Source organism: Nerophis ophidion, linkage group LG16 (assembly GCF_033978795.1).
Source record: "Nerophis ophidion isolate RoL-2023_Sa linkage group LG16, RoL_Noph_v1.0, whole genome shotgun sequence".
Taxonomy (NCBI): Eukaryota; Metazoa; Chordata; class Actinopteri; order Syngnathiformes; family Syngnathidae; genus Nerophis; species Nerophis ophidion.
In genome coordinates this window covers 14921049-14947533 of record NC_084626.1, presented here as the reverse complement: position 1 = coordinate 14947533, position 26485 = coordinate 14921049, and the positions used below count along the sequence as shown (strand labels likewise).

The window sequence follows — 26485 nt, the reverse complement described above, 5'->3', positions numbered from 1 at the left end:
TTTCAACCAAAAATGCTTTGCTTTGATCAGGGGGTACTTGAATTAAAAAGATGTTCACAGGGGGTACATCACTGAAAAAAAGGTTGAGAGTCACTGGTTTAAAGTACTAAGTCCATCAGTCATCGTTAAAGCATAGTATATGTATTTTTATGCCTTCAAAAGTGCAGTTTTCATTTGTTTATTTTTCTTGGTGGTGATTTATTAATGGAGCTCTCTTTAACCGGCAGCAAGTGAAACAGGACGTCTGCCATCGCAGCGGCCAATCAGGTATGAGAGAGTTGCTTCAGGACCCGTGGGTCTGCAAGTGGACCTGTCAGAGGCGCTCCAACTAACTGGCAGGGAGAAGGTAACTTGAAGATGTCACACGCCGGGCCACAAAAGGTAAGTCCAATGAAGCTTGTCTATTATTTTTGCTTGCTGTGGCTTGCAATAAAATGAACAAAGGATAATCAGTATAAAAGTTACATTATCACAGGAATAGTTGCCTACTTATTAGAGGGTTTAAGCAGCAGGAACCTTTGGACAAGCTCTACATATGATTTATTCTGGGACTAATTCAGTCATGCAGCTTATGTTTAAAGAATGTTACAATGGCCAAGAATGTATGCTGGACTTCCACACAATTCACAAATGCTTTAATAGATATTAAATTGATATTCACAGAGTAGTTCGTTGATTCTGGTGCTGATGGTTGCTTCCGCAGCCATTGGAGGCACACTTCAGTACGGATACAACCTGGCCATCATGAATGCTCCAACGACTGTGAGTTGCTACATTTGTTTGTGTTTTATTTATTTATTTACACACATTTATTTACATAGTAATGTATTTTGCCTTATCTAAGTCAGCGGATATCTCCATAAATGGTAGAAGTTTACAAGAGCTTTGCGAGGCACCATTTTTATTCTGTTTTAGTCAATACATTTCTTATTTTTCTCTATCCTCTTGTGTGGGGCAGACTGGCTCGTACATGCACTAGGGTTGTACCGTTTACCGGTATTACAATAGTGCCGCGATACTAATTAATCATATTCGGTACTATACCGCCTCTGAAAAATATTGGCCCCCCACCACCCAGCGCCCCCGTCGTCGTCACATCATGTCATTGCTGGTTTACGAGCAGAGGAGCATGTTCGGCAGCGCGCAATCACAGAGTACTTACAAGCAGACACAGTGTGTGGACAGAAAAGGGAGAACGGACACATTTTGGCTGGAAAACTAACGATAAAGGTGAAGTTATAACACTGAAATGCTCTCAGGAAGAGGTGCTTAAATACATGGCTATCTAGCTAGCGGCTAAAATCCAGCTGCAGTCGGCAGTGTTTTAACTACTTCTAAAACACTAATCCTCGCCTCCATGGCGACAAATAAAGTATGTTTCTTACAAGTATCATCCCTGGAGAACGAGCAATAGTTAAACATGTTTCACTTCACACCGTAGCTCACCTGTGTCACAAAGTAAACAAACACCATTGGTGGGCCTACACCTGACATCCACTGTAATGATACCAAGTACAGGCGCGTATCTAGTCAATACTACTATGATTACGTCTATATTTTTTGGCATCACAACATCTTCTTTTGTTTTGTTTTTTTCATTTATATTATGTTTATAAACTCCGGAAATATGTTCCTGGACCCATGAGGACTTTGAATATGACCAATGTATAATTCTGTAACAACTTGGTATCGGATTGATACCTAAATTTGTGGTATAATCCAAAACTAATGTAAAGTATCCAAACAACAGAAGAATATGTGATTATTACATTTTAACAGAAGTGTAGATAGAACATGTTAAAAGAGAAAGTAAGCAGATATTAACGGTAAATGAACAAGTAGATTAATAATTAATTTTCTACCACTTGTCCTTAATAATTTTGACAAAATAATAGAATGGAAAATGACACAATATGTTACCGCATATGTCAGCAGCTAAATAAGCAGTCTTTGTTTGCTTACTTACTACTAAAAGACAAGTTGTCTTATATGTTCACTATTTTATTTAAGGACAAACTTACAATTAGAAACATATGTTTAATGTACCCTAAGATTTTTTGTTGAAATAAAGCCAATGATGCAATTTTTTGTGTTTTCCTTTATTTCAAAATTTCCCACAAGTGCCCCCCAAAAAGCAGGTTAATAAAGTAGCACACAAAAATACGAGTGAAGAGGTTCTTCAGAGGATTTTTACTGAAACACATTCCATCCATCCATCCATTTTCTACCGCTTATTCCCTTTCGGGGTCGCGGGGGGCGCTGGCGCCTATCTCAGCTACAATCGGGCGGAAGGCGGGGTACACCCTGGACAAGTCGCCACCTCATCGCAGGGCCATCACAGATAGACGGACAACATTCACACTCACATTCACACACTAGGGCCAATTTAGTGTTGCCAATCAACCTATCCCCAGGTGCATGTCTTTCATTTGTAATAAATTGTTCAATAGTGTACTTTTAGTGCAAAATAAATTTAGGATAAAACATCAATTTGACCGCATTTCAATTATATACTTCATGCCATGTAGAACAGTGGGAATATTGCATTCTATATTAATCAGTGACAAAGCGGGTAGAGGCTTGGAATAGGTTTCATATGAAGCGCCCTGTCATTCATTATTTGATATTTTACGTGCACTTCTTCGAGCAAAACAGGGCCCTTCCCGGGCACAGCGCGGTGTCTAGTAACATGCTATGTATGTTTTGAAATATATTTTTGGCCTAAAATAAGCGATTAGTTTGGCCACATTCTTGTGAGAATCTTGCATGTGACTCAACATTGAGGAGTGGGACTGTCCAGGACTAACTGCAGTGTGCTCAAACAACCACCAGGTACCGCCTGCAAGCAGATAATACTGTATAATCTTTTTCTCATTTGGATTTATCAGGTCGGTCTGGCATTCTTTACGCAGTTGTCACTCCTAAAGTGAAAATTGAGGCAAAATTAAACTAGTAACATCTGTATCAACATCGGTCACGAGATTAAACCAAACCAATTAGAGAGTGCTGTTTAATATCATGGCCACTGATTGTCTCAGCCTCAGGTAGCATTCATTTACTGGATTAAATTAGTCTAAAACAGACCTGGGTAATTATTTTGACTCGGCGGCCAAATTTAGAGAAAGAAATGTGTCTGGGGGCCGGTATATCTATTTTTACTAACACTAATACGAAAGTTCACAATAATGTCTGATTGAATGCTAAAAGCGTTATGACAGACCGCCTTAAAAACAGAATGGAATTTCAACTTTTTTTACTGAATGAGACACTCAGAATGTCCGAGAAAATAAAGAATGTGGGGTTTACAATATTACCTATGTTTGATAAAACACTGAATATTGACAACATTGAACATCACACACCCTCCCTATTGACATATTTTTCAGTCAAGCGAAATGCAACAAAAATGCAAAAAACACAGAAATATGACCGCAAAGGGTAAAAAAAAAACCCACCTACAATCTGATTTATCACAAAGCTTTAGAACTTAGTTGTAAAAATCTCCATCCGCGTCTGTCCCTGACACCCGTATTTCATGCTGGCCACTCTGGAAACACTTCCCACTCCACACTGCTTGGTGCTTCGTCTGAGCTGCTGTGACTTAGATTACCATAGTAACTAATTAGATTACCATTGTAACTCATTAGATTACCTTGGTAACTAGTATATTAAAGTTAAAGTTAAAGTTAAAGTACCACTGATAATCACACACACACTAGGTGTGGTGAAATTACCCTCTGCATTTGACCCATACTCTTGCTCCACCCCCTGGGAAGTGAGAGGAGCAGTGAGCAACAGCTGTTACCACGCTCAGGAATAATTTTGGTGATTGTTGATCGGTGATTTGGTGATATCCTGCAAAAGCGCAGATTCCAACCATTGAAATACTTTGTATAGTTCAAGACTTAGGGTCATTTGAAAACATCACTGCATATCATAATGGCGGCTACAGTTTCCATCCTAATTATCTAAAAAATAATATTTGGAAAAGTCCGGCGAGCCGGATTGAAAAGCTTAACGGGCCACATCTGGCCCCCGGGCCTTAATTTGCCCAGAGGTTTGGTCTTAAACAGGGGTCGGGAACCTTTTTGACTGAAAGAGCCAAGAAGCCAAATATTTTAGAATATATTTACTTAAGAGCCATAAAATATTTTTTAACACTGAACACAACTGCATTTTTAAGTAAGACCAACATTTTTAGAGTATAATAGGTCTCTTATTCTTTGTAATAACATTGTTATTCTGAAGCTAAATGTGGAGGGGGCGTGGCCTGCGGGCCTGCAGCGAAGTGGGGTGTTGCCAGGATTTGCCTTGAAATCAGCGACAGGTGTGTAGATGGCCCACCTGGGCCTTGTTATCTAATCATCTGTCGCTCTGTTATAAGCAGCAGCCAGGAGGAGAGACGGGGTTGGGGCTGGGGCTGGAGCCAGAGCGTGAGCGAGAACGAAAGAGAAAAAGACAATTGCTGGAAAGCAACTGAGAGACTGATTGAAAAATAAAACAATATTGTAACCCTGAAACAGGCTCTCATGTCGGTGCTTGGTGGTCTGAAGAACCCCCAGGAGGGCAAGTCCCACACTAACCAATAATAAATAAATAACTTCTTACCTTTAACGCAACTTCTTGAACAGGTGCGGTAGAAAACGGATGGATGGATTAAAAATGCATGAGAATGTTTTATATTTTGAAAGTTATTTTTAACACTGTGATTACAAGTGGAATTATTCATTACTTATCATGTTAAGCAATGTCAGCTCAGATTTATCCGAGAGCCAGATGCAGTCATCAAAAGAGCCACATCTGGCTCGCGAGCCATTGGTTCCCTACCCCTGGTCTAAAAGGTGTTTATGTGGGTGTTATTTTATGTCTCGAGGCCCCTTATGTTAAAAATCATATTTAGAAGGCCGTAAACATGTTTAGATTTATAATTAATTATTCCTCCCAAGCAAAAGATTAGGTTATGTAGGTCTTTATTGTCATTGCACAAGTACAACGAAACTTTGTTTTCAGCACAAACCTGTTCAAGATTAGACAAACAAACAGTGTTCAGGGTTACAGAACAAGAATGCTGATGGGTCGCCATAAGGCGCCCCGTAAAAGATGGGAAAAAGGTAAACGCTGAGGACGGATGAGTAAAAAACTACAATCCAGACTGGGTTCCTAAAGGGGCCCAGTTCGGAGTGAGAAACAACCTCCATAGCAAAGTATATATAAAAATTACAACATACATCCCGAGATATCTAGCAACAGAGGGAATGTAGTTCAAGGTCATGGTGGTAGGTTGCAGCTCTCAGGCGCTGACCATCCATTCATCACCCCTACGGGATTTGCGTCGAGGGTGTTGGATTGGGGGACAGGAGGGTGTATGTGTGGCGTATATATTTTTTTGTGGACATGTGTGTGTGTGTGTATAAGCCCATAGTGTGTCTCTGTTCCGCGGCCTTGATGTATTTACTGTCGCTAGTCCAAAGTTCACAACAACAAGTGAATGTCCATGAGAGACAAAAATTTACCATGGTACGGCCCGGAACCAATTAACAGCGATAAACAAAGATTTACTGTATGTTTATAATTGTGGCTTGACTATTGGCCACAATAGTTAATTAAGTTAAGTTGATGAAGCAGTAACTTTTGCAAAACTTTTGCACAATATCAAATTGTTCTGAGATGTGGTATAGGTCGTTGGATTGGGCAAGTAGCTTTCTGATGAGTGAAAACATACCTTATGGTGAAAACTTATCCAATAATTAAATTATTACATGACATAAATATGTATTTTTTTAAACATTGTTTAAGGTGACTGTTACAAACAACAACCTTTACAGTGTGTACAAAGAGGAAACTAACTGTGACGTTTGTGATGGCGTCTTCTTGTAGTTCATTCAGACCTTCATCAACGAGACCTTTGTGGAGCGCTGGGCCATCCAGCTGCAGGACTACCAGGTGACTCTGATCTGGACCATTATCGTCTCCATCTTCTCGTTAGGCGGCTTAGTGGGGGCTATCATTGCCGGACCCATGTCCATTCGCTTTGGGAGGTACTGCAGATGAGGCATGTTCGAGAATGAAGTAGACTAGAGTTAATGTTTAATGTGTTTGGACTTTGGCATATACAAATGGACTACATTATGGTAATTAATTGAACAATGGTTAAGTTTTCTCTGACTGACAGCACTGGGACACTCTACATGTAGTTTTGAAAATTTGAAATGCAACAAGTGCAATTTATGAAACAATTATGACACAAATCTTCTATTGTAGGAAAAAATGCCTGCTGCTCAACAATATCTTCCTCCTAAGCGGCGCTCTATTGGCTTTGACAAGTCGTGCCGCCGGGTCGTTTGAAATGATCATCCTATCACGTGTCCTTATTGGAATAAATGCAGGTAAGTTTGTTTTGCTTATATGTGATGCTATGCTATGCTATGCTATGCTATCGATGCTCTAGGTCTAAGCCAGGGGTCACCAACGCGGTGCCCACGGGCACCAGGTAGCCCATAAGGACCAGATGAGTAGCCCGCTGGCCTGTTCTAAAAATAGCTCAAATAGCAGCACTTACCAGTGAGCTGCCGCTTTTTTGAAAATTGTATTTATTTACTAGAAAGCTGGTCTCGCTTTGCTCGACATTTTTAATTCTAAGAGAAACAAAACTCAAATAGAATTTGAAAATCCAAGAAAATATTTTAAAGACTTGGTATTCACTTGTTTAAATAGATTCATTCATTATTTTTACTTTGCTTCTTATAACTTTCAGAAAGACCATTTTAGAGAAAAAATACAACCTTGAAAATGATTTTAGGATTTTTAAACACATATACCTTTTTACCTTTTAAATTCCTTCCTCTTCTTTCCTGACAATTTAAATCAATGTTCAATTATTATTTTTTTTTTTTGTAAAGAATAATAAATACATTTTAATTTAATTCTTCATTTTAGCTTCTGTTTTTTTGACAAAGAATATTTGTGAAATATTTCTTCAAACTTATTGTGATTAAAATTCAAAAAAAATATTCTGGCAAATCTAGAAAATCTGTAGAATTAAATTCAAATCTTATTTCAAAGTCTTTTGAATTTCTTTTAAAATTTTTGTTCCGTAAAATCTGTAAGAAATAATGATTTGTCTTTGTCAGAAATATAGCTTGGGCCAATTTGTTATATATTCTAACAAAGTGCAGATTGGATTTTAACCTATTTAAAACATGTCATTAAAATTCTAAAATTAATCTTAATCAGGAAAAATAACTAATGATGTTCCATAATTTTTTTAATTTTTTTTCAAAAAGATTCGAATCAGCTAGTTTTTCTATTCATTTTTTCCGGCTGTATTTTAAATTTTAAAGAGTCGAAATTGAAGATAAACTATGTTTCAAAATTTTATTTTTTTTTTTTTCGTATTTTGTCCTCTTTTAAACCATTCAATTAAGTGTTTTTTTCATCATTTATTCTCTACAAAAGACATTCCGTAAAAGGAAAAAAAAATGTACGACATAATGACCGACAGAAATACCCATTTTTTAAATATATATAGATTTATTTATTAAAGGTAAATTGAGCAAATTGGCTATTTCTGGCAATTTATCTAAGTGTGTATCAAATTGGTAGCCCTTCGCATTAATCAGTACCCAAGAAGTAGCTCTTGGTTTCAAAAAGGTTGGTGACCCCTGGTCTAAGCTATGCTCTGCTATGTGATCTATACACTAAGTCTAAGTTATGTTGTGCTATGCTATGCTATACGATGTTATGTTATCTATGCTCTACTTTTATGCTTTTTTTTGATTGATTGATTGAGACTTTATTAGTAGATTGCACAGTACAGTACATATTCCGTACAACTGACCACGAAATGGTAACACCCGAATAAGTTTTTCAACTTGTTTAAGTTGGGGTCCACGTTAATCAATTCATGGTAAATGAATGCCATGTTATGCCATGCTATGCCATGCTATGCCATGCTATGCTATGCTATCATATGTTGTACTATATCAGGGGTGTCCAAACTTTTTCCACTGAGGGCAACACACTGAAAAATCAAACCATGTGGCAGCCACTTTTACAATTATTTAATTTCAAAACCAATACAATACATCGCGTTTTTTTTTTTTACTTTTACGGCTCCCCTCAAGTTTAGTCCCGGCGAGCCAAAAGGGTCCGGGTCATAATTTTTTTTATTTATTTCATATTTAAATGTTTCCAAAAAATATATATGTATATTCAACATTCAAATCTCTACATCAACTTTAGATCTGTCAATAAAAAGTAAATTTATAATGCCAAAAATACAAAATGTGTAGTATTTTCCCCCCAAAAAGTTTTTAACATGTTTTTGTTTGTTTGTTTAATGCCCTTTTTTCAAAGAAAACTTAGTTTTTTATATGGCAAATATGCAACATTTTCCCCAAAAAAGATTTGAAAGTGGAATATTTGATGTAGGGCTGGGCGATATGGCCTTTTTTTAATACCTCGATATTTTTAGGCCATGTCACGATACACGATATATACCTCCATATTTTGCCTTAGCCTTGAATGAACACTTGATGCATATAATCACAGCAGTATGATGATTCTATGTGTCTACATTAAAACATTCTTGTTCATACTGCATTAAACTACATTTTCCTTGAGGAACTCTCCTGAAGTAATCAATAAAGTACTATCTATCCATCTATCTATCTATCTATCTATCTATCCATCTATCTATCTATCTATCTATCTATCTATCTATCTATCTATCTATCTATCTATCTATCTATCTATCTATCTATCTATCTATCTATCTATCTATCTATCTATCTATCTATCTATCTATCTATCTATTTATCTATCTATCTATCTATCCATCCATCTATCTATCTATCTATCTATCTATCTATCTATCTATCTATCTATCAATCTATCTATCTATCCATCTATCTATCTATCTATCTATCTATCTATCTATCCATCCATCCATCCATCCATCCATCCATCCATCCATCTATCTATCTATCTATCTATCTATCCTAATATATGCTCATTTTAAACTTTCATGCAGAGAGGGAAATAACAACTAAGTCAATTGACCAAAACTGTAGTTATTAAACAGTTATTAAGCAGTGGCACAAACATTCATGTCATTTCAAAACAGAAAGTGCAAGAATAGGCACCAGCACCCCCCGCGAACCCAAATGGAATAAGCGGTAGGAAATGGATGGATGGATGGAAATCTTCCGGAATTCAGGCGGCGCTGGAGGCCAAGCCCCCTCCAGCTCCATGCGGCCCTGAGTGACGTGTCGACAGCCTGTTTTCACGTCCGCTTTCCCACAATATAAACAGCATGCCTGCCCAATGACGTTATAACTCTAGAATGATCGAGGGTGAGTTCTTGGTTTCTTATGTGGGTTTATTGTAAGGCAGTTTCATTAACGTCCTCCCAGCGTGGTAACAACACACAACAACGGCAGTCACGTTTTCGTCTACCGTAAAGCAGTTTGTCTGCCGTAAACAGCAATGTTGTGACACTCCTAAACAGGACAATACTGCCATCTACTGTACATGCATATGTGACAATAACTTCTACGGCTTTTAGAGAGTGCAGAAGAACAAAGAAGATACAGCCATGGCCACGCCGACGACGAGTAAGATGAAGAAATACGCTTGTAAGTTCCAAGCCACAGCTGCGATTGGAGCTGGATAACCTCCGGGAAAAAGTAGTGGACTACCAATTGCTTGGCAGTGAAGATCTTCCTCAGGAAGCAAAGATTGACCGGTTTTGGGCAATGCTAGGTAGAGATGGAAGATTCCAGACTCTAGTACATTTGATGAAAGCACTTTTGTGCGTGCCAAACAGCAATGCATCATCAGGGAGGGTGTTCCGCATGGTTAGAAAAATTGTGACAGAGAATAGAAGAAGGATGGGCAATTCATACATTGTCACGTATATAAGAAAGGTGCGCTTGCTGTCTGTGAGAAGGAGAGACAAGAAAGAGTGGGAAGTGCCTGTAGTGTAATGCCAGCAGCTAAAATTAACTGCGTGAGAACACAGACAAACCCGCGATATATCGAGTACATCGATATATCGCCAGCACTAATTTGATGTGAATTAATTGGAAACTTGAAAAGATCAACAATTCATAAAATTAATTTTAATTTATTGTCATTATTACCGGTATTATTTTTGAGAAGTGACAGTTTTAAAGAAAAACTGCTTGCATACCAGCTTTGTGTCATTAGTGGATATGTAAATCTCTTCGTGACGGATGATTTGATACGCATCTCAATACATGGGTTACGATGTGATTTAAAAACAATTTATTTATAAAACAGAAAGATTTGATGAGATTCAATTTAGTGTATGAAGAATTCAATATGATTCGATTTAGTGTATGAACGATTTAATAAGATTTGATACGATGTATGAATGATTCGAGTCTAGGGTTAACATTTGTTGATTGACCCATTCTTTTTTACACCACAAAAGAACATGTGCATTCATTCCTGTACATACCTGTCTCCTCATGTTAGACGATAAATAGTTAGGACCTTGGCACCCAGCGCTCAGACCAGATCTGTCCAAGCTAGGTTTATGAGCATGATCAGATGAAAACTACTCGAACTAGAGGCCAAACGTGTTCTAATAAAACTGATCAGTTGAATGCCATGAGAATAAAAATAACCTGATGAATGAGAACACCAAGAGGCAAATTCATCTTCAAATATAAAAAAAAAAAAATTCTATAAATGTGACAGTATTTTCACATTTTGAAACACAACATACTGTGTATAATATGTCCCTAAAGATCTTAAATAAAGTAAAAAGGCAAACACATGCCAATTATATTTCTTTTCCATGAGTCAAGTCAAGTCAGTGTGGTCACAGACGCCTACAGGTTCTAGCGAATGGCTTGACTGGGGAGGCAGGGCTTCTGGGACAAGGATGGAAAGTGACGTGTGTTGCGGAGTTGAAAGGGGAAAGTAAAGTTGAAAAGAGAACAAGACACTGAAATTGAGCCCGTTGTACGAGAACGATGCATTTTGTGAAATAAGGAAAGACAAACTGAGAATCTGTCTGTTCCGCTATTACTTGGGATGTTACAATATGATGGAGGCGGTCCGCGATGTTGACATAACGTGTACTGCGGGTAATTGTTTGGCGGGCAGCCATGATTTGTTCGTTGTTTTAAAGATAAACTCTCCACTGATTTTGAGTCTCGCATGACACCTGGTCCACGTGTCTACCTTTATTCTCGATTCCAGCTACACAAGAAACAAAACACGGAAACGTGATTCTTTCCACGGACAACCCTGGCTCTCGTGTAGTTTTTAAGACAAAAACCGTCAACTGATTTCTAGTTTGTCATGATAAACGGTTCATGTGTCTGCACTGGATTAACCTAAGGATGCACAACTGAATCTGATTGATTGAGGGGGCTGTATCCGGTGTAGCCAAACCGCCCACTTCTTAAACCGAATTTTCGGTCGCATCCTTTTGCTGTTAACAACCGTAGTTATTAGAGTCAACATTGCAACATCCATCCATTTTCTGCCGCTTATTGCGGGGGGCGCTGATGCCTACCTCAGCTACAATCGGGCGGAAGGCGGCGTATACCCAGGACAAGTCGCCACCTCATCGCAGGGCCAACACAGATAGACAGACAACATTCACACTCACATTCACACACTAGGGCCAATTTAGTGTTGCCAATCAACCTATCCCCAGGTGCATGTCTTTGGAAGTGGGAGGAAGCCACTTCCCGGAGGGCACCCACGGACATGCAAACTCCACACAGAAAGATCCCGAGCCCGGGATTGAACCCTGACTACTCAGGACCTTCATATTGTGAAGCAGACGCACTAACCCCTCTGCCACCGTGAAGTCCACTTTGCAACATATTCTTGTTAGATTTCACCTGTTAGCTCTTTTACTTCACTTTAATGTTTTTTGTTTTTTTTAATAGTATTTTTAGAAAGTGCCGCGGGCGTTAAAACATTAGATGTGGGCCGCAAATGGCCCCCGGGCCACACTTTGGACACCTATCCTATGCTATGTTATGTTAAGCTACGTTACGTTACGCTGTGTTGCGCTACGCTATGCTTCAGTACACTACGTTTAAGACAGGGGTCGGGAACCCAAAACATTGAAAGAGCCATCCATATTGGACCAAAAATATAAAAAAACATATCTGTCTGGAGTCGCAAAAATTGAAAAGTTGTAAACAAGTCTTATAATGAAGACAAATCATGATGCAAGTGTCTATATTAGCTACAATAGCCTACTATCAAAATGACTCCTAAAGTCTTATATATGTGATATGATGAAGACAATGCATTATATAAGTGTCTATATTAGCTATAATAGCCTACTATCAAAATGACTCCTAAAGTCTTATATATGTGATATGATGAAGACAATGCATTATATAAGTGTCTATTAGCTATAATAGCCTACTATCAAAATGACTATGTGTCGCAGGCTGAAGCAAATCTTCGTTGACAGAAATGTTGAAAAGTAATATTTATTCTACACATTTTTACAACATTAGAGACCATTAGTAAATTAGAAGGTGAGATAGCTCCTTAAAATGACTGTCTTGTAATGGCCAAGGCTATAGATGTGTGTGTCCAAGTTAAAGAAAACGGCAGGCTGTCTTTTTCTAATAGATTTATTACAATCTTTGGCAAGCTAGGTAATGTTTGCTGTGGTCTGGAACAACATGGCACACACACAACTATCTGAAATGCAGCCAATATTACTTGAAACATCCATCCATCCATTTTCTACCGCTTATTCCATTTTGGGGTCACGGGGGGCGCTGGCGCCTATCTCAGCTACAATCGGGCGGAAGGCAGGCTACACCCTGGACAAGTCGCCACCTCATCGCAGGGCCAACACAGATAGACAACATTCACACTCACCTTCACCCACTAGGGCCAATTTAGTGTTGCCAATCAACCTATCCCCAGGTGCGTGTCTTTGGAAGTGGGAGGAAGCCGGAGTACCCGGAGGGAACCCACAAGGTCACTGGGAGAACATGCAAACTCCACACAGAAAGATCCCGAGCCTGGGATTGAACCCAAGACTGCAGGACCTTCGTATTGTGAGGCAGACGCACTAACCCCTCTACCACCGTGAAGTCCTTACTTGAAACATGCAAAACTAAATTATATACAATGATATAGAATATTAGATGAGATCAAATATAGCTACAAATGAGGCATAATGATGCACTATGTACATGCAGCTAGCCCAAATAGCATGTTAGCATTGATTAGCTTGCAGTCATGCTCTGACCAAATTTGCCTGATTAGCTCTCCAACAAGTTAATAACGTCAACAAAGCTCACCTTTCTGCAGCATTCAGGCACAACATAAAACTTTTAGTGGACAAAATGAGACCAAGAAGGAGTGGAAGATTTTACATGTAAACAAACTGTTACGTTTGTTTGTATTTTTTCCCCCTCTTTCTCCATTTTCAATTATTTAAAAAAAATGCTCCATGAAGCCATTAGGGTGGCACTAAAGAGCCAAATGTGGCTCGAGAGCCAAGGGTTGTTGACCACCAGTACAAAGAACTATAATTCCCTAATCTGTTTGTCTTGCAGGAATCAGCATGAACGTGCAGCCGATGTATTTTGGAGAGAGTGCACCGAAGCACTTGAGAGGGGCCGTGGCTTTGTCCTCTGCAGTTTTCACAGCCTTTGGTGTGGTGCTGGGACAAGTTGTGGGACTCAGGTGAGGATGATGTTCTGATAATGATCATGAAAAAGCACAATAACTGTAGAATCTTATGCTTGTAGAGAGATTCTGGGCAGCGAGTCATGTTGGCAGTATCTTCTTGCCAGTAACGCCCTTCCTGGCTTGATTCAGCTCCTAACCCTGCCGTGGTTCCCAGAAAGCCCCAGATACTTACTCATAGACCAGGAGGACAAAGAGGCCTGCATCAAGGGTGGGTATCTCAATAGAAAGCAAAAACAATTTTGTATTTTTTCATTAGCTCGTGCATGTGGTCGAATTGTCCTTATTTCAAAGCCATTTAAAAATCTTATGAATGACTTATGTCCTGAGGGGAGAGCTCAAGCTCCCTGTATGATTGGTGTCAGAGCTTGGTCCGGATTGCCGGCAGTAAGTCGGACCCGTTTCCGGTGAGGGTTGGACTCCGCCAAGGCTGCCCTTTGTCACCGACTCTGTTCATAGCTTTTATGGACAGAATTTCTTGGCGCAGTCAAGGCGTTGAGGGGATCCGGTTTGGTGGCTGCAGGAATAGGTCTCTGCTTTTTGCAGATGATGTGGTCCTGATGGCTTCATCTGGCCAAGATCTTCAGCTCTCACTGGATTGGTTTGCAGCCGAGTGTGAAGCGACTGGGATGAGAATCAGCACCTCCAAGTCCGAGTCCATGGTTCTCGCCTGGAGTGCCATCTCCGAGTTGGGGAAGAGCTCTTGTCTCATGTGGAGGAGTTCAAGTACCTCGTAATCTTGTTCACGAGTGAGGGAAGAGTGGATCGTCAGATCGACAGGCGGATCAGTGCGACGTCTTCAGTAATGCAAATGCTGTATCAATCCGTCGTGGTGAAGAAGGAGCTGAGCCAGAAGGAAAAGCTCTCAATTTACTGGTTGATCTACGTTCCCATCCTCACCTATGGTCATGAGCTTTGGGTTATGACCGAAAGGACAAGATCACGGGTACAAGCGGCCAATTGAGTTTCCTCCGCCGTGTGGCGGGGCTCTCCCTTAGAGATAGGATGAGAAGCTCTGTCATCCGGGGGGAGCTCAAAGTAAAGCCGCTGCTCCTCCACATCGAGAGGAGCCAGAGGAGGTGGTTTGGGCATCTGGTCAGGATGCCACCCGAACGCCTCCCTAGGGAGGTGTTTAGGGCATGTCCGACCAGCAGGAGGCCAAGGGTAAGACCCAGGACGTGTTGGGAAGACTATTTCTCCCGGCTGGCCTGGGAACGCCTCTGGATTCCCCGGGAGGAGCTGGACAAAGTGGCTGGGGAGAGGGAAGTCTGGGTTTCTCTGCTTAGACTGCTGCCCCCGCGACCCAACCTCGGCTAAGCAGAAGAAAATGAAATGAATAGATGGACTTTTGTCACAATGCTGGCTTTTCCAAAAATATTTCAACCTTCATCAGTAAATTATAAAAAGCAACACATTGAGCTCATTGAGGTTGTGTCCTCAGCTCTGCGGCGACTGCGTGGCTGCGAAGTCCAGAGCAGCGAGCTGGCCGAGATCCTGCAAGAACAGGCCGAAACCAAGGGCCTGAGGCCCAGGCGTCCCTGGGAGCTCTTTGGTGACCGCACGGTGCGCTGGCAGCTCATCACCGTCATGGTTGTCAGCAGCGCTATGCAGCTGTGCGGCAACGACTCGGTGTGTAGTATGTTGCACGATGTCATTGACACCGCACGCGCAGGATCGAATGTTGCATCTTGATTGGAAATTGGAGAAGGTTACAGCTGGTCGCATAAAAAATGAATGCTGTGATTGGCAGTTTAAACTCTCATTGACACTTCTTAAATTTCCACCTTTTCCTGTATTCTAGGTAGAAAATGGATGGATAGTCAAGTCATTTACAAAACGTAAAAATAGTAGGCTATCGGTTATTAGTAGCTAACACAACAACTCAGCACACAATAGCACACAAAAAAGACATACGTAATAAGTGTCCTTCATTGAACAATAATTCAGTGTAAAACAGCGCATTTGTCAAAATAAAATATGTATTAGAAAGTATCCAGTAACAAACGTGTCCACATCATTCAACTAACTTAACTTAATGAATTATTGAGACCACTTGGTTTCACAAAAAACTAATTAGCACCTCGGTTCAATTTAAAAACAACATCATTCAGTCACAAGGTTGGTGTTTTTCGTAACTATCATCGTTTCTGACTAATTTCACTTGATTTTCCAACTACAAAATAATTAAAGTGTTTAGGATTCCTGCTGATATTGTATCGGCTTAACTTCGGTATGGGCCAATGCTCGAGGCTTCATTGTATTGGAAGTGAAGTGGTTGTAACAGAACTTTATTAAAGTGGATCAACAGCTCCAAAGTTTAGCGTTATGTTTGGAAAGTGAAAGTAAAATGAAAAGAAGACAATGAAATTGGGCCTCCAGATCAGGGGTTCCCAAATAATGGCCCGTGGGCCGGATCTGGCCAAAATCTGGCCTAAGGGAATTTCCAAGTTAAAAAAAAAATAATAAAAGATTTTATTTTTAATTTTTTTTGTTTTTTAAAATCTGTCCTTTCTAATCAATTTTCTACTAATTGTTACTCTCGGTGTCTCCTGGCTGCTCAGACAAATCATATTGTCTAAAAATGCATTTTCCCATTGATAACGTGACATCATGGCGCTCTGAATATATCTATCTATCTATCTATCTATCTATCTATCTATCTATCTATCCATCTATCTATCTATCTATCTATCCATCCATCCATCCATCCATCCATCCATCCATCCATCCATCCATCCATCCATCCATCCATCTATCCATCCATCCATCCATCCATCCATCCATCTATTTATCTATCTACCTATCTATCTATCTATCTATCTATCTATCTATCTATCTATCTATCTATCTATCTATCTATCTATCTATTTATCTATCTATCTATCTATCCATCTACTGTATCCATCTATCTATCTATATATAGATATAGATAGATATATATACTGCGATGAGGTGGCGACTTGACCAGTGTGTACACCGCCTTCCGCCCGAATGTAGCTGAGATAGGCACCAGTGCCCCCCGCGACCCCAAAGGGGATAAGCTGTGGAAAATGGCTCAATGGACAGATATATATACATATATATATATATATATATATATATATACATATATATATATATATATATATATATATATATATATATATATATATATATATATATATATATATATATATATATATTTATATATATAAGTATATATATATATATATATATATATATATTAGGGGTGGGCAAATTAATGCGTTAATTACGCGTTAACTCATCAATCTATTAACGCCGACAATTATTTTATCGCACATTTGCGTATGTTGTTTACATGCTTTTATTTTGTTAACGCCTTTTCTTAACAAGATGGCATCTCCCGGATGTACTTCGGCGTCGAGGGGCTCTTGGTAAAGATGGAACATTTGGCAAAAATATCGGACAATTCTGCAAATTTCATGGCTGGCTTACAGCGTGTTCACTTCGGGATCACTTACGACCGCCAGACAATTCTGAATGTGGATAGATCGGGCCGTTTTGGACTGAATGACGCGTGTTTGCTAGACCGGCTAGCTAGCATGGGAATACTTTGCCGGCTACATCCAGCAGCCTGTGAAGCAGCGGAGTATATGTGTTGTCTGTCTATTTATGAATAATGCAGACGAGGAGTGTTGGCTGAGTTCTTAACGTTTGCTTTCAGAGCGTGCATATCACAACATACAAGATGCCGCCATGGCGACACACAACCTATACCGGGCTACCGCGCATGCTCGTCACTCCTGTTGCATGCTGAGTAGGGTAGTTCTTTTTTTCCCTGGCTCATAACATCACAATATAGTACCATGTATATGATGCGTTCAGTTTATCAAAGCACCAAGCAAACAATCGGAAAATTCCCATCATATCAATTCCTAGATATGGTCATAATTATTTTAAGTGCACTACGCAGAATAAACACAACATTATTAATATTGCTACTACGGATAATTTGATAAAAAATTCCCTAAAACAGCCCACTACCTATAATATAGGTTTTTTAAACATAAGATCCCTGATAAAAAAAAATGTTTCTGCTGTTACCTCAGAAATTGCCTGTTCAGCTGTTACCTCAGAAATTGCCTGTTCAGATGTTATGATTGTGGCTAAGTGATTTGTATGTAGATTATATTTATTTTCCATAACAAACAGGATAACTTAAATACCCTGGCAGTGGCAATAAGCTTAAATGTTTGTATTTACATTTTTTGAGTTGATTTTCATAAAATATGCTATTTAACTGCAACTGTTTAACAAGGACTGATTTAAATTGTGTTTGCACAACAAATGTTTTGGCGCTTTTGTTCATGTGGGAGAATATTCCAATAAAAGTGCACTACACACTACTTTTGAATTCATTATTGGGCTTTGCGTATACAATGCAGTTAATCGCGATTAATCGGAGAAATAGTGCGATTAACTTCGATTAAAATTTTTAATCGTTGCCCAGCCCTAATATATATATACATATATATATATATATATATAGTTATTTTTTTTAAATATATATATATATATATATATATATATATATATATATATATATATATATATATATATATATATATATATATGTATATATATATATATATATATATATATATATATATATATATATATATATATATATATATATATATATATATATATATATATGTATCTATACATGTATATATAAATCTCCTGACGATTTAGGGAACCCCTCATGAAACAGTTCTGTAGAGAAGAAATAGTCTTGTGACTTTTCCCCACACATACATATTGCGCTTTACCACGGTATCGAGCACTATTCTCTGGATAATTCCAATTAAGACATATATGTATGTATATATATATATATATATATATATATATATATATATATATATATATATATATATATATATATATATAGACACATCCCGGTCCCGGACAAAATTGTTTAACCCAATGCGGCCCCCGAATCTAAAAGTTTGGGGACCCCTGCTCCAGATGTTTGATGGCGTCAGTAGTGCTACCCAATACAGAATAACAAACCTATTGTTTCGTGAATAATTCCCTAACAACGTTAAGCAAAAGTTAGCGTTATTATTACATGTACGGTACCTAATAATGTGCCGACTGTTCACAAAGTTTAAGTTTAATCCTGTCGGATTTACAAAGAATTAACTGAGTGACTAAAACTGTGTGTGCTTGTGAAGGGTCTTCAGCGCGTAAAAGACTCCCTGTTGTCTTGCAGATCTACTTCTATGCGTCATACGTCTTTAAAGAGGCGGGAGTATGTGATGACCAAATCCAATATATCACAATCGGCACGGGCATGTGTGAATTCACAGCCTGCATCATGTGTGTAAGTTGCTTCATACACACACACACACACGCACACACACACGCGCGCGCGCACACACACACACACATTGGGTTGGCTACTGTATGTCTAAATCCTCCTCACTTATGCAGGTAATGAAACAGTCTAAAGTTGAATACATTTAAATAAAGTCAATTAAATGTGTTACAATTACTAAAATACATTAATATTTTATATCTGTATTATTCTTGCATTCTATATGAACTTTTAATTGCCATTTGGTCTGTTTTGTGTGTTTTTGTTTTTTTTGTTTTTTGTTTTTTCACTGTTATTTGCTATTATATGTACTCGTTTTTTGGGGGGGTTTTACCCTTTAAAGCGTCTTTGCGTTTTTGAAAAGTTCTCAATAAATCAAATGTATTATTATTTTCATAGTACAAAACCCAAAAAAAGTGAAGTTGGCACGTTGTGTAAATTATAAATAAAAAGAGAATACAATGATTTGCAAATCCTTTTTAACCTATATTTAACTGAATAGACTGCAAAGACAGGATATTTAATGTTCAAACTGAAAAACTTAATTTTAATGACAGCAACACGTTGCAAAAAAGTTGGCACAGGGGCTGTGTTACATGGCCTTTCCTTTTAACAACACTCACTAAACGTTTGGGAACTGAAGAGACCGATTTTTGAAGCTGTTCAGGTGGAATTCTTTCCCATTCTTGCTTGATGTACAGCTTAAGTTGTTCCACAGTCCGGGGTCTCTTTTGTGGTATTTTACGCTTCATAATGCGCCACACATTTTCAATGGGAGACAGGTCTGGACTACAGGCAGGCCAGTTTAGTACCCGCACTCCTTTACTATGAAGCCACGCTGTTATAACACGTGGCTTGGTATTGTCTTGCTGAAATTAGCAGGGGCTTCCATGATAACATTGCTAGGATGAGAACATATGTTGCTCCAATATCTGTATGTACCTTTCAGCATTAATGGTGCCTTCACAGATGAATACGTTACCCATGCATTGGGCACTAATACGACCCCATACCATTACAGATGCTGGCTTTTGAACTTTGCGCCTATAACAATCTGGATGGGTTTTTTTTTCCTCTTTGTTCCAGAGGACATGATGTCCACAGTTTCCAAAAACAATTCGAAATGTGGACTTGTCAGACCACAGAACACTTTTACACTTTGCATCAGTCCATCTTAGATGAGTTTGAGCCCAGCGAAGCCAGCTGCGTTTCTGGGTGTTGTTTGTAAATGGGTTTCGCTTTGCATAGTACAGTTTTAACTTGCACTTACAGATATAGCAACCAACTGTAGTTACTGACAGTGGTTTTCTGAAGTGTTCCTGAGCCCATTGGGTGATATCCATTGCACACTGATGTCGTTTTTTGATGCAGTACCGCCTTAGGGATCCAAAGTCACGGGCATTCAAGGTTACGTGCAGTGATTTTTCCAGATTCTCTCAACCTTTTGATGATATTACTGACCTTGGATGGTGAAATCCCTAAATTGCTTGCACTAGCTTGATGATAAATATTGTTCTTAAACTGTTTGACAATTTGCTCACGCATTTGTTCACAAAGTGGTGACCCTCGCCCCATCCTAAATTGTGAATGACTGAGAATTTTAATGGAAGCTGCTTTTATACCCAATCATGGCACCCACCTTTTCCCAATTAGCCTGTTCACCTGTGGGATGTTCCAAATGAGTGTTTGATGAGCATTCCTCAACTTTCTCAGTCTTTTTGTTACTTATGCCAGCTTTTTTGAAACATGTTGCAGGCATCAAATTCCAAATGAGCTAATATTTGCCAAAAATAACGTTCTCCAGTTCGAACGTTAACTATCTTGTTTTTGCAGTCTATTCTATTGAATGTAAGTTTAAAAGGATTTGCAAATCATTGTATTCTGTTTTTATTTACAATTCACACAACACACCAACTTCACCCGTATTGGGGTTTGTACATATAGTTAAATAAAATATAAAAAAACATTTTTTTACATGATAAAATAACAAATTATTTCATTGACTCCCAAACACAAGGTGCTGAAAAAAACAGTGAAACTTAATTTTCAAAATGTTTGATTTTGAGAATTGTTATGAATCAAAGATGTAAAGTATACTAACGGGCCCAAATATGAAGTATGCCTAGAAGAATTTAATGAAACGCTTTGCCTTAAAAATAAGCTGCGTTTATTATTACACACTGTGTCGTGCTGAGATATGTTTCTAAAAGTTAGCCACATTAGAAGTTGATATCTTGACATGTTTTCAGAACCTGCTGATCGAGCGCAAAGGTCGCAGGTTCCTGCTGATGGGAGGCTTCATCCTCATGACCGTGTGGGCGATTGTCTTCACCATCGCACTGTATTACGAGGTATTTCCACCAGATGGATTTGCGGTGTGTTATGTTGTTTTGTGTTACCGTGTTTTGTTGTGATGTGCTGAGCGCAGCACCTGGTATCCTGGATGCCGTACCTGAGCATGGCCTGCATCTTCACTTACATCCTCAGCTTTGGCATGGGTCCAGGTCAGTGTGGCACCATCACACGCATCGCAGGATAGATTATTGCACTTCGTTATTCTTACTAGCGTTCTTCAATGTTGTTCTTCCAGCGGGTGTGACAGGACTTCTTCCCACGGAAGTGTTCAATCAAACGGCTCGGCCAGCGGCGTACATGATCGCTGGCTCCATGATGTGGATTAACCTCTTCATCGTTGGAATGATCTTTCCCTTTCTCGTGGTTTGTACATGTACTCTTGTCCAGACAAAATGTAAACAGAACATCATTGCAATCTTGAGTATTGGCGATACCAATATTCATCTGATACGATATTAGCATGGATCACGAAACCTACTCAGTGGCCTAGTGGTTAGAGTGTTCGCCCTGAGGTTGGTAGGTCGTGAGTTCAAACCCCGCCTCAGTAATACCAAAGATGATAAAAATGGGACACATTACCTCCCTGCTTGACACTCGGCATCAAGGGTTGGAATTGGGGGTTAAATCACCAAAAATTATTCCTGGGCACGGCCACCATTGCTGCTCACTGCTCCCCTCACCTACCAGGTGGTGATCAAAAATGATGGGTTCAATGCAGAAAATAATTTTGCCACACCTAGTGTGTGTGTGTGACAATCATTGGTACTTTAGGTACTTTATGATTTTGTAGTGTATAGCGTGGTGCAGTGGAAGAGTGGCCGTGCGCAACCCGAGGGTCCCTGGTTCAATCCCAACCTCGTCACGTCCATTGTGTCCTGAGCAAGACACTTCACCCTTGCTCCTGACGGGTGCTGGTTAGCGCCTTGCATGGCAGCTTCAGTGTGTGAATGGGTGAATGTGGAAGTAGTGTCAAAGCGCTTTGAGTACCTTGAAGGTAGAAAAGCGCTATACAAGTACAACCCATTTATTATTTATTTATTTATTTAGTGTGGAATATTAGAAAAGGTTTGATAAAGTGAAATTTGTCAAACAGAAAACAATGGTAGCTATGAAAAACACTAACCTATTTAATTATTAACGGTCTGGAATTGACTTCCTATTTAATTATTAACTGTCTGTAATTGACTTCCTATTTAATTATTATCTGTCTGGAATTGACTTATGCTGCCTGTAGGTGAAGTGGCATGGTAATTGTTTCAAAAAATGTATTAAGTTAAGATGATGATGCAGTAAGTTGAATGATGCGGACACATTTGTTACTGGATACTTTTTAATATGCTTCTGCCTTGTAGCCTCTGTTTGTGGAAGTAATATGCAACTATATTTGTTTGATTATATTTATATTGACACATGTGCTGTTTTAGACCTCACTATTTTTCAATGGAGGAGACTTGTTACGTACACTATATTGCCAAAAGTATTTGGCCACCTGTCTTTACTCACATATGAACTTGAAGTGCCATCCTATGGAATTGTACAAAATGTTTTGGTATCTTGGAGCATTCAAAGTTCCTTTCACTGGAATTAAGGGGCCAAGCCCAACTCCTGAAAAACCAACCCCACACCATAATTCCTCCTCTACCGAATTTCACACTCGGCACAATGCAGTCCGAAATGTACTGTTCTCCTGGCAACCTCCAAACTCAGACTAGTCCATCAGATTGCCAGATGGAAAATCATGATTCATCACACCAGAGAAGGCGTCTCCACTGCTGTAGAGTCCAGTGGCGATGTGCTTTACACCACTGCATCCCACGCTTTGCATTGGAGTTGCTGATGTATGGCTTAGATACAGCTCAACGGCCATGGAAACCTATACCATGAAGCTCTCTGTGTACTGCACGTGGGCTAATTGGAAGGTCACATGAAGTTTGGAGCTCTGTGGGAACTGATTGTGCAGAAAGTATTTTCACTATGCGCTTCAGCATCTGCTGACCCCCCTCTGTCAGTTTACATGGCCTACCACTTGGTGGCTGACTTGCTGTTGTTCCCAAACTCTTCACTTTTCCTATAATAAAGTTGACTTTGGAATATTTAGGAGCAAGGAAATTTCTCAACTGGATTTGTTGCACAGGTGGCATCCTATAATAGTTCCACGCTGGAAATCACTGTTCTTTTACAAATGTTTGTAGAAACAGTCTCCATACCTGACTGCTTGATTTTATACACCGGGCCAAGTAATTAGGACACCTTATTCTCATCATTTGGATGGTTGGCCAAATACTTTTGGCAATATAGTGTATGTCTAGCTTGTGTGCTTAGCTGTTGTGTAGCTGCTAGCTTTGAGTAGCCTATAGCCTACCATGTTTACCTTTGGTAAATGACTTTACAAAAATAGAAGAAAAAACAACCTTGTGTGCCTAATGGAGGACATTTAGATGTTAACTGGCTGTCCAGCTTTGCATAAGTAAATACGCTGCAGGACTGCATGTAACTGACATTTTATTTGCAAGTGATATCATCTGTTTTTGTTCTGATTTTGGACCGATATCAGTTTCAGATTGTGAAAACCTTACCAGCATTAGTCTCTTTCTTTCTTTCTTTCTTTCTTTCTTTCTTTCTTTCTTTATTTATTTATTTATCTATTTAAGTGAAATTGTTTTGTTCTTTCCATTTAGTTTTTTTTACAATCATTAGATTTCCTAATTGTGTGATTTTATTCTAGTTTGTCTCTTTTTAATCAATCAACCAATTAAGTGATTTTGATTATTTTAAAACAATTTAATCATAAATATTAATAATCCAATGGTTCAAGTTGTGTGATTTTTATTTTTAATGGTTAAATTTCCCAGTCTATCTTCTGCTTCCTTCAACAAATTAAATGTTTTTGTATTTAGCCAAGAAATTTCATTATTCCATCCATCCATTTTCTACCGCTTGTCCCTTCTGGGGTCGCGGGGGGTCGCTGGAGCCTATCTCAGCTGCATTCGGGCAGAAGGCAGGGTACACCCCGAACAAGCCGCCTCCTGATCGCAGAAAATATCAATATTGATTTATTTTAAATAATGTCATTCAATTTTGCACTATTTTCACTCCCTTTTGTATTCAGTCCTTTTTGTATTCATTAATCAGAAATATGTGATTTATCCTTTTGTTAGTTTAGATTTGTTGTTTTCTTCTTTTTTTCATAATTTTCTTTTTTTTAGAGTCAATTATACTTTAATCTGGTTAATTTGCAGTATTTAAATGGAAGTTATTGATTGATATCTTAAAATAATTAAAACATTTTCTTTCAAGTAAGCTTTTTTAACTAAATTGTTCGATCGTTATTTTTGTGTCTTTTTATTGATTTATTTTGTGCAGTCCACCCATTTTATTTTAGAATAATTTACTCAATTTTAATTATTTGTTGATTGCCAGTATGTGACTTATCTTTAATATTGAATGTTGTATTGTATTCAACTGTTATACTATAAATGTATTTTTTGTTTATATTGATTTATTTCGGTCCATCAAATCATTAGATTTTTTTTCAATTCTCTATTTTTTCTATGGTTTCAGTTTCCTTTTATTTATAACATAGTTTATTTAGATATGTTTCTGTATTTTTTAGATTCAAATGATTTTTTTAAATAATTGTTTTCAACAATGTCATTTTATTTTACAGCGCTTTCAGTCTCTTACCACTATCACTATGGTGCTCTCTGGCGGCCACTATGTTAAACTCCTCGTTGTCTTTGGCAGAGTGAGATGCGCCAGTATTGTTTCGTGCCTTTCGCCGCTGTGTGCCTGCTCTCCGCGCTGTACGTCGGCCTGGTTCTGCCGGAGACCAAGGGCAAGTCTTTATCGGCCATCACCGCTGAGTTCCACAAGCTGAACTTCAAGAACCAGGAAAGCAAGGGTCATGGTCAAAGTCAGTATCAGGCGGGCCAAGTGTGTGCGTCCACGGCCTTTTAGACACCTTTCATCTTCTTTGACAACACAAGATGATATAATGCAGCAATCATATATTAGAGTCAAGCTCTGCATGCGTGCGAGTGTGCGTGTGAATGAGAACACATGTGTATGAGACTTAAATATTTGTAGGTATTAATTGTAATCCAATAAATATTATATCGTACATGTTTATTTCCCTTTTTTATTCATTCTTCTTTTTAACTAAATACAAATAAAGCTTTTACTGTACTCCACAACATAAATTGTGTTGGTACAATTTGTTATTCAATCAAATCCAAAGCTTGCGAGGTGGCTCATTTCGAGTGTGACCTGCAAGCCTGACAGCAGGGGGCGACACTGCGTAGTTTGACGCTGGGGAAAAAAACAAAGCAGAAATAACATAATATATTGAATAGAAACATATTTTAGAACATGACACTGTTTGAAAAAAACATTTAACAAATGAAATATAGAACAGTTATATTATAAATGGTGACACGATTGATTTATTTTAAACAAAAACAAAGCAAAATCAAGGGAGGCCGGTAGATCAGAATAGGATCTGCAGTACTCCAGTTTAACAGCAGATAGGAGCAGTGCGTCGTTTTTCAGGAAAAACGCGAAGAAAAATATAGTTCAACAAATACAATTTCAACACATTTGTAAGGACTGAAAAAAATAACTATATTCTACTTAATTAAGAATGACGTTAATTAGATTTTTAAAAAGTGTGAATAATTTTGTCGAATTTATAAAAAAAAACAAGGCAAGTAGCTTTAGATTGGATTGGAAAGACTATGTGTTTTGGGTCTAGATCAGGGGTCACCAACGCGGTGCCCGTGGGCACCAGGTCGCCCGTAAGGACCAGATGAGTAGCCCGCTGGCCTGTTCTAAAAATAGCTGAAATAGCAACACTTACCAGTGAGCTGCCTCTATTTTTTTAAATTGTAATTTTTTACTAGCAAGCTGGTCTTGCTTTGCTCGACATTTTTAATTCTAAGAGAGACAAAACAAAAAGAATTTGAAAATCCAAGAAAATATTTTAAGGACCTTGTCTTCACTTGTTTAAATAAACTCATTTGTTTGGTTTTTTTACTTTGCTTCTTATAACTTTCAGAAAGACAATTTTAGAGAAAAAAT

General features: G+C 38.6%; 1 protein-coding gene across 1 annotated transcript; it reads left to right on the top strand.

Moving 5' to 3' along the window:
• The first annotated feature begins 233 nt into the window (after positions 1-233).
• On the top strand, positions 234-25488 carry LOC133535646 (solute carrier family 2, facilitated glucose transporter member 11-like). Its single transcript, XM_061875607.1, has 12 exons — positions 234-381; positions 664-762; positions 5878-6038; positions 6262-6386; positions 13578-13707; positions 13773-13921; positions 15152-15339; positions 18950-19060; positions 21304-21405; positions 21483-21558; positions 21645-21772; positions 25154-25488. The coding sequence occupies exons 1-12, from the start codon at positions 358-360 to the stop codon at positions 25364-25366; spliced, it is 1506 nt and encodes a 501-aa protein (XP_061731591.1). The 5' UTR covers positions 234-357; the 3' UTR covers positions 25367-25488.
• The last annotated feature ends 997 nt before the right edge of the window (positions 25489-26485 follow it).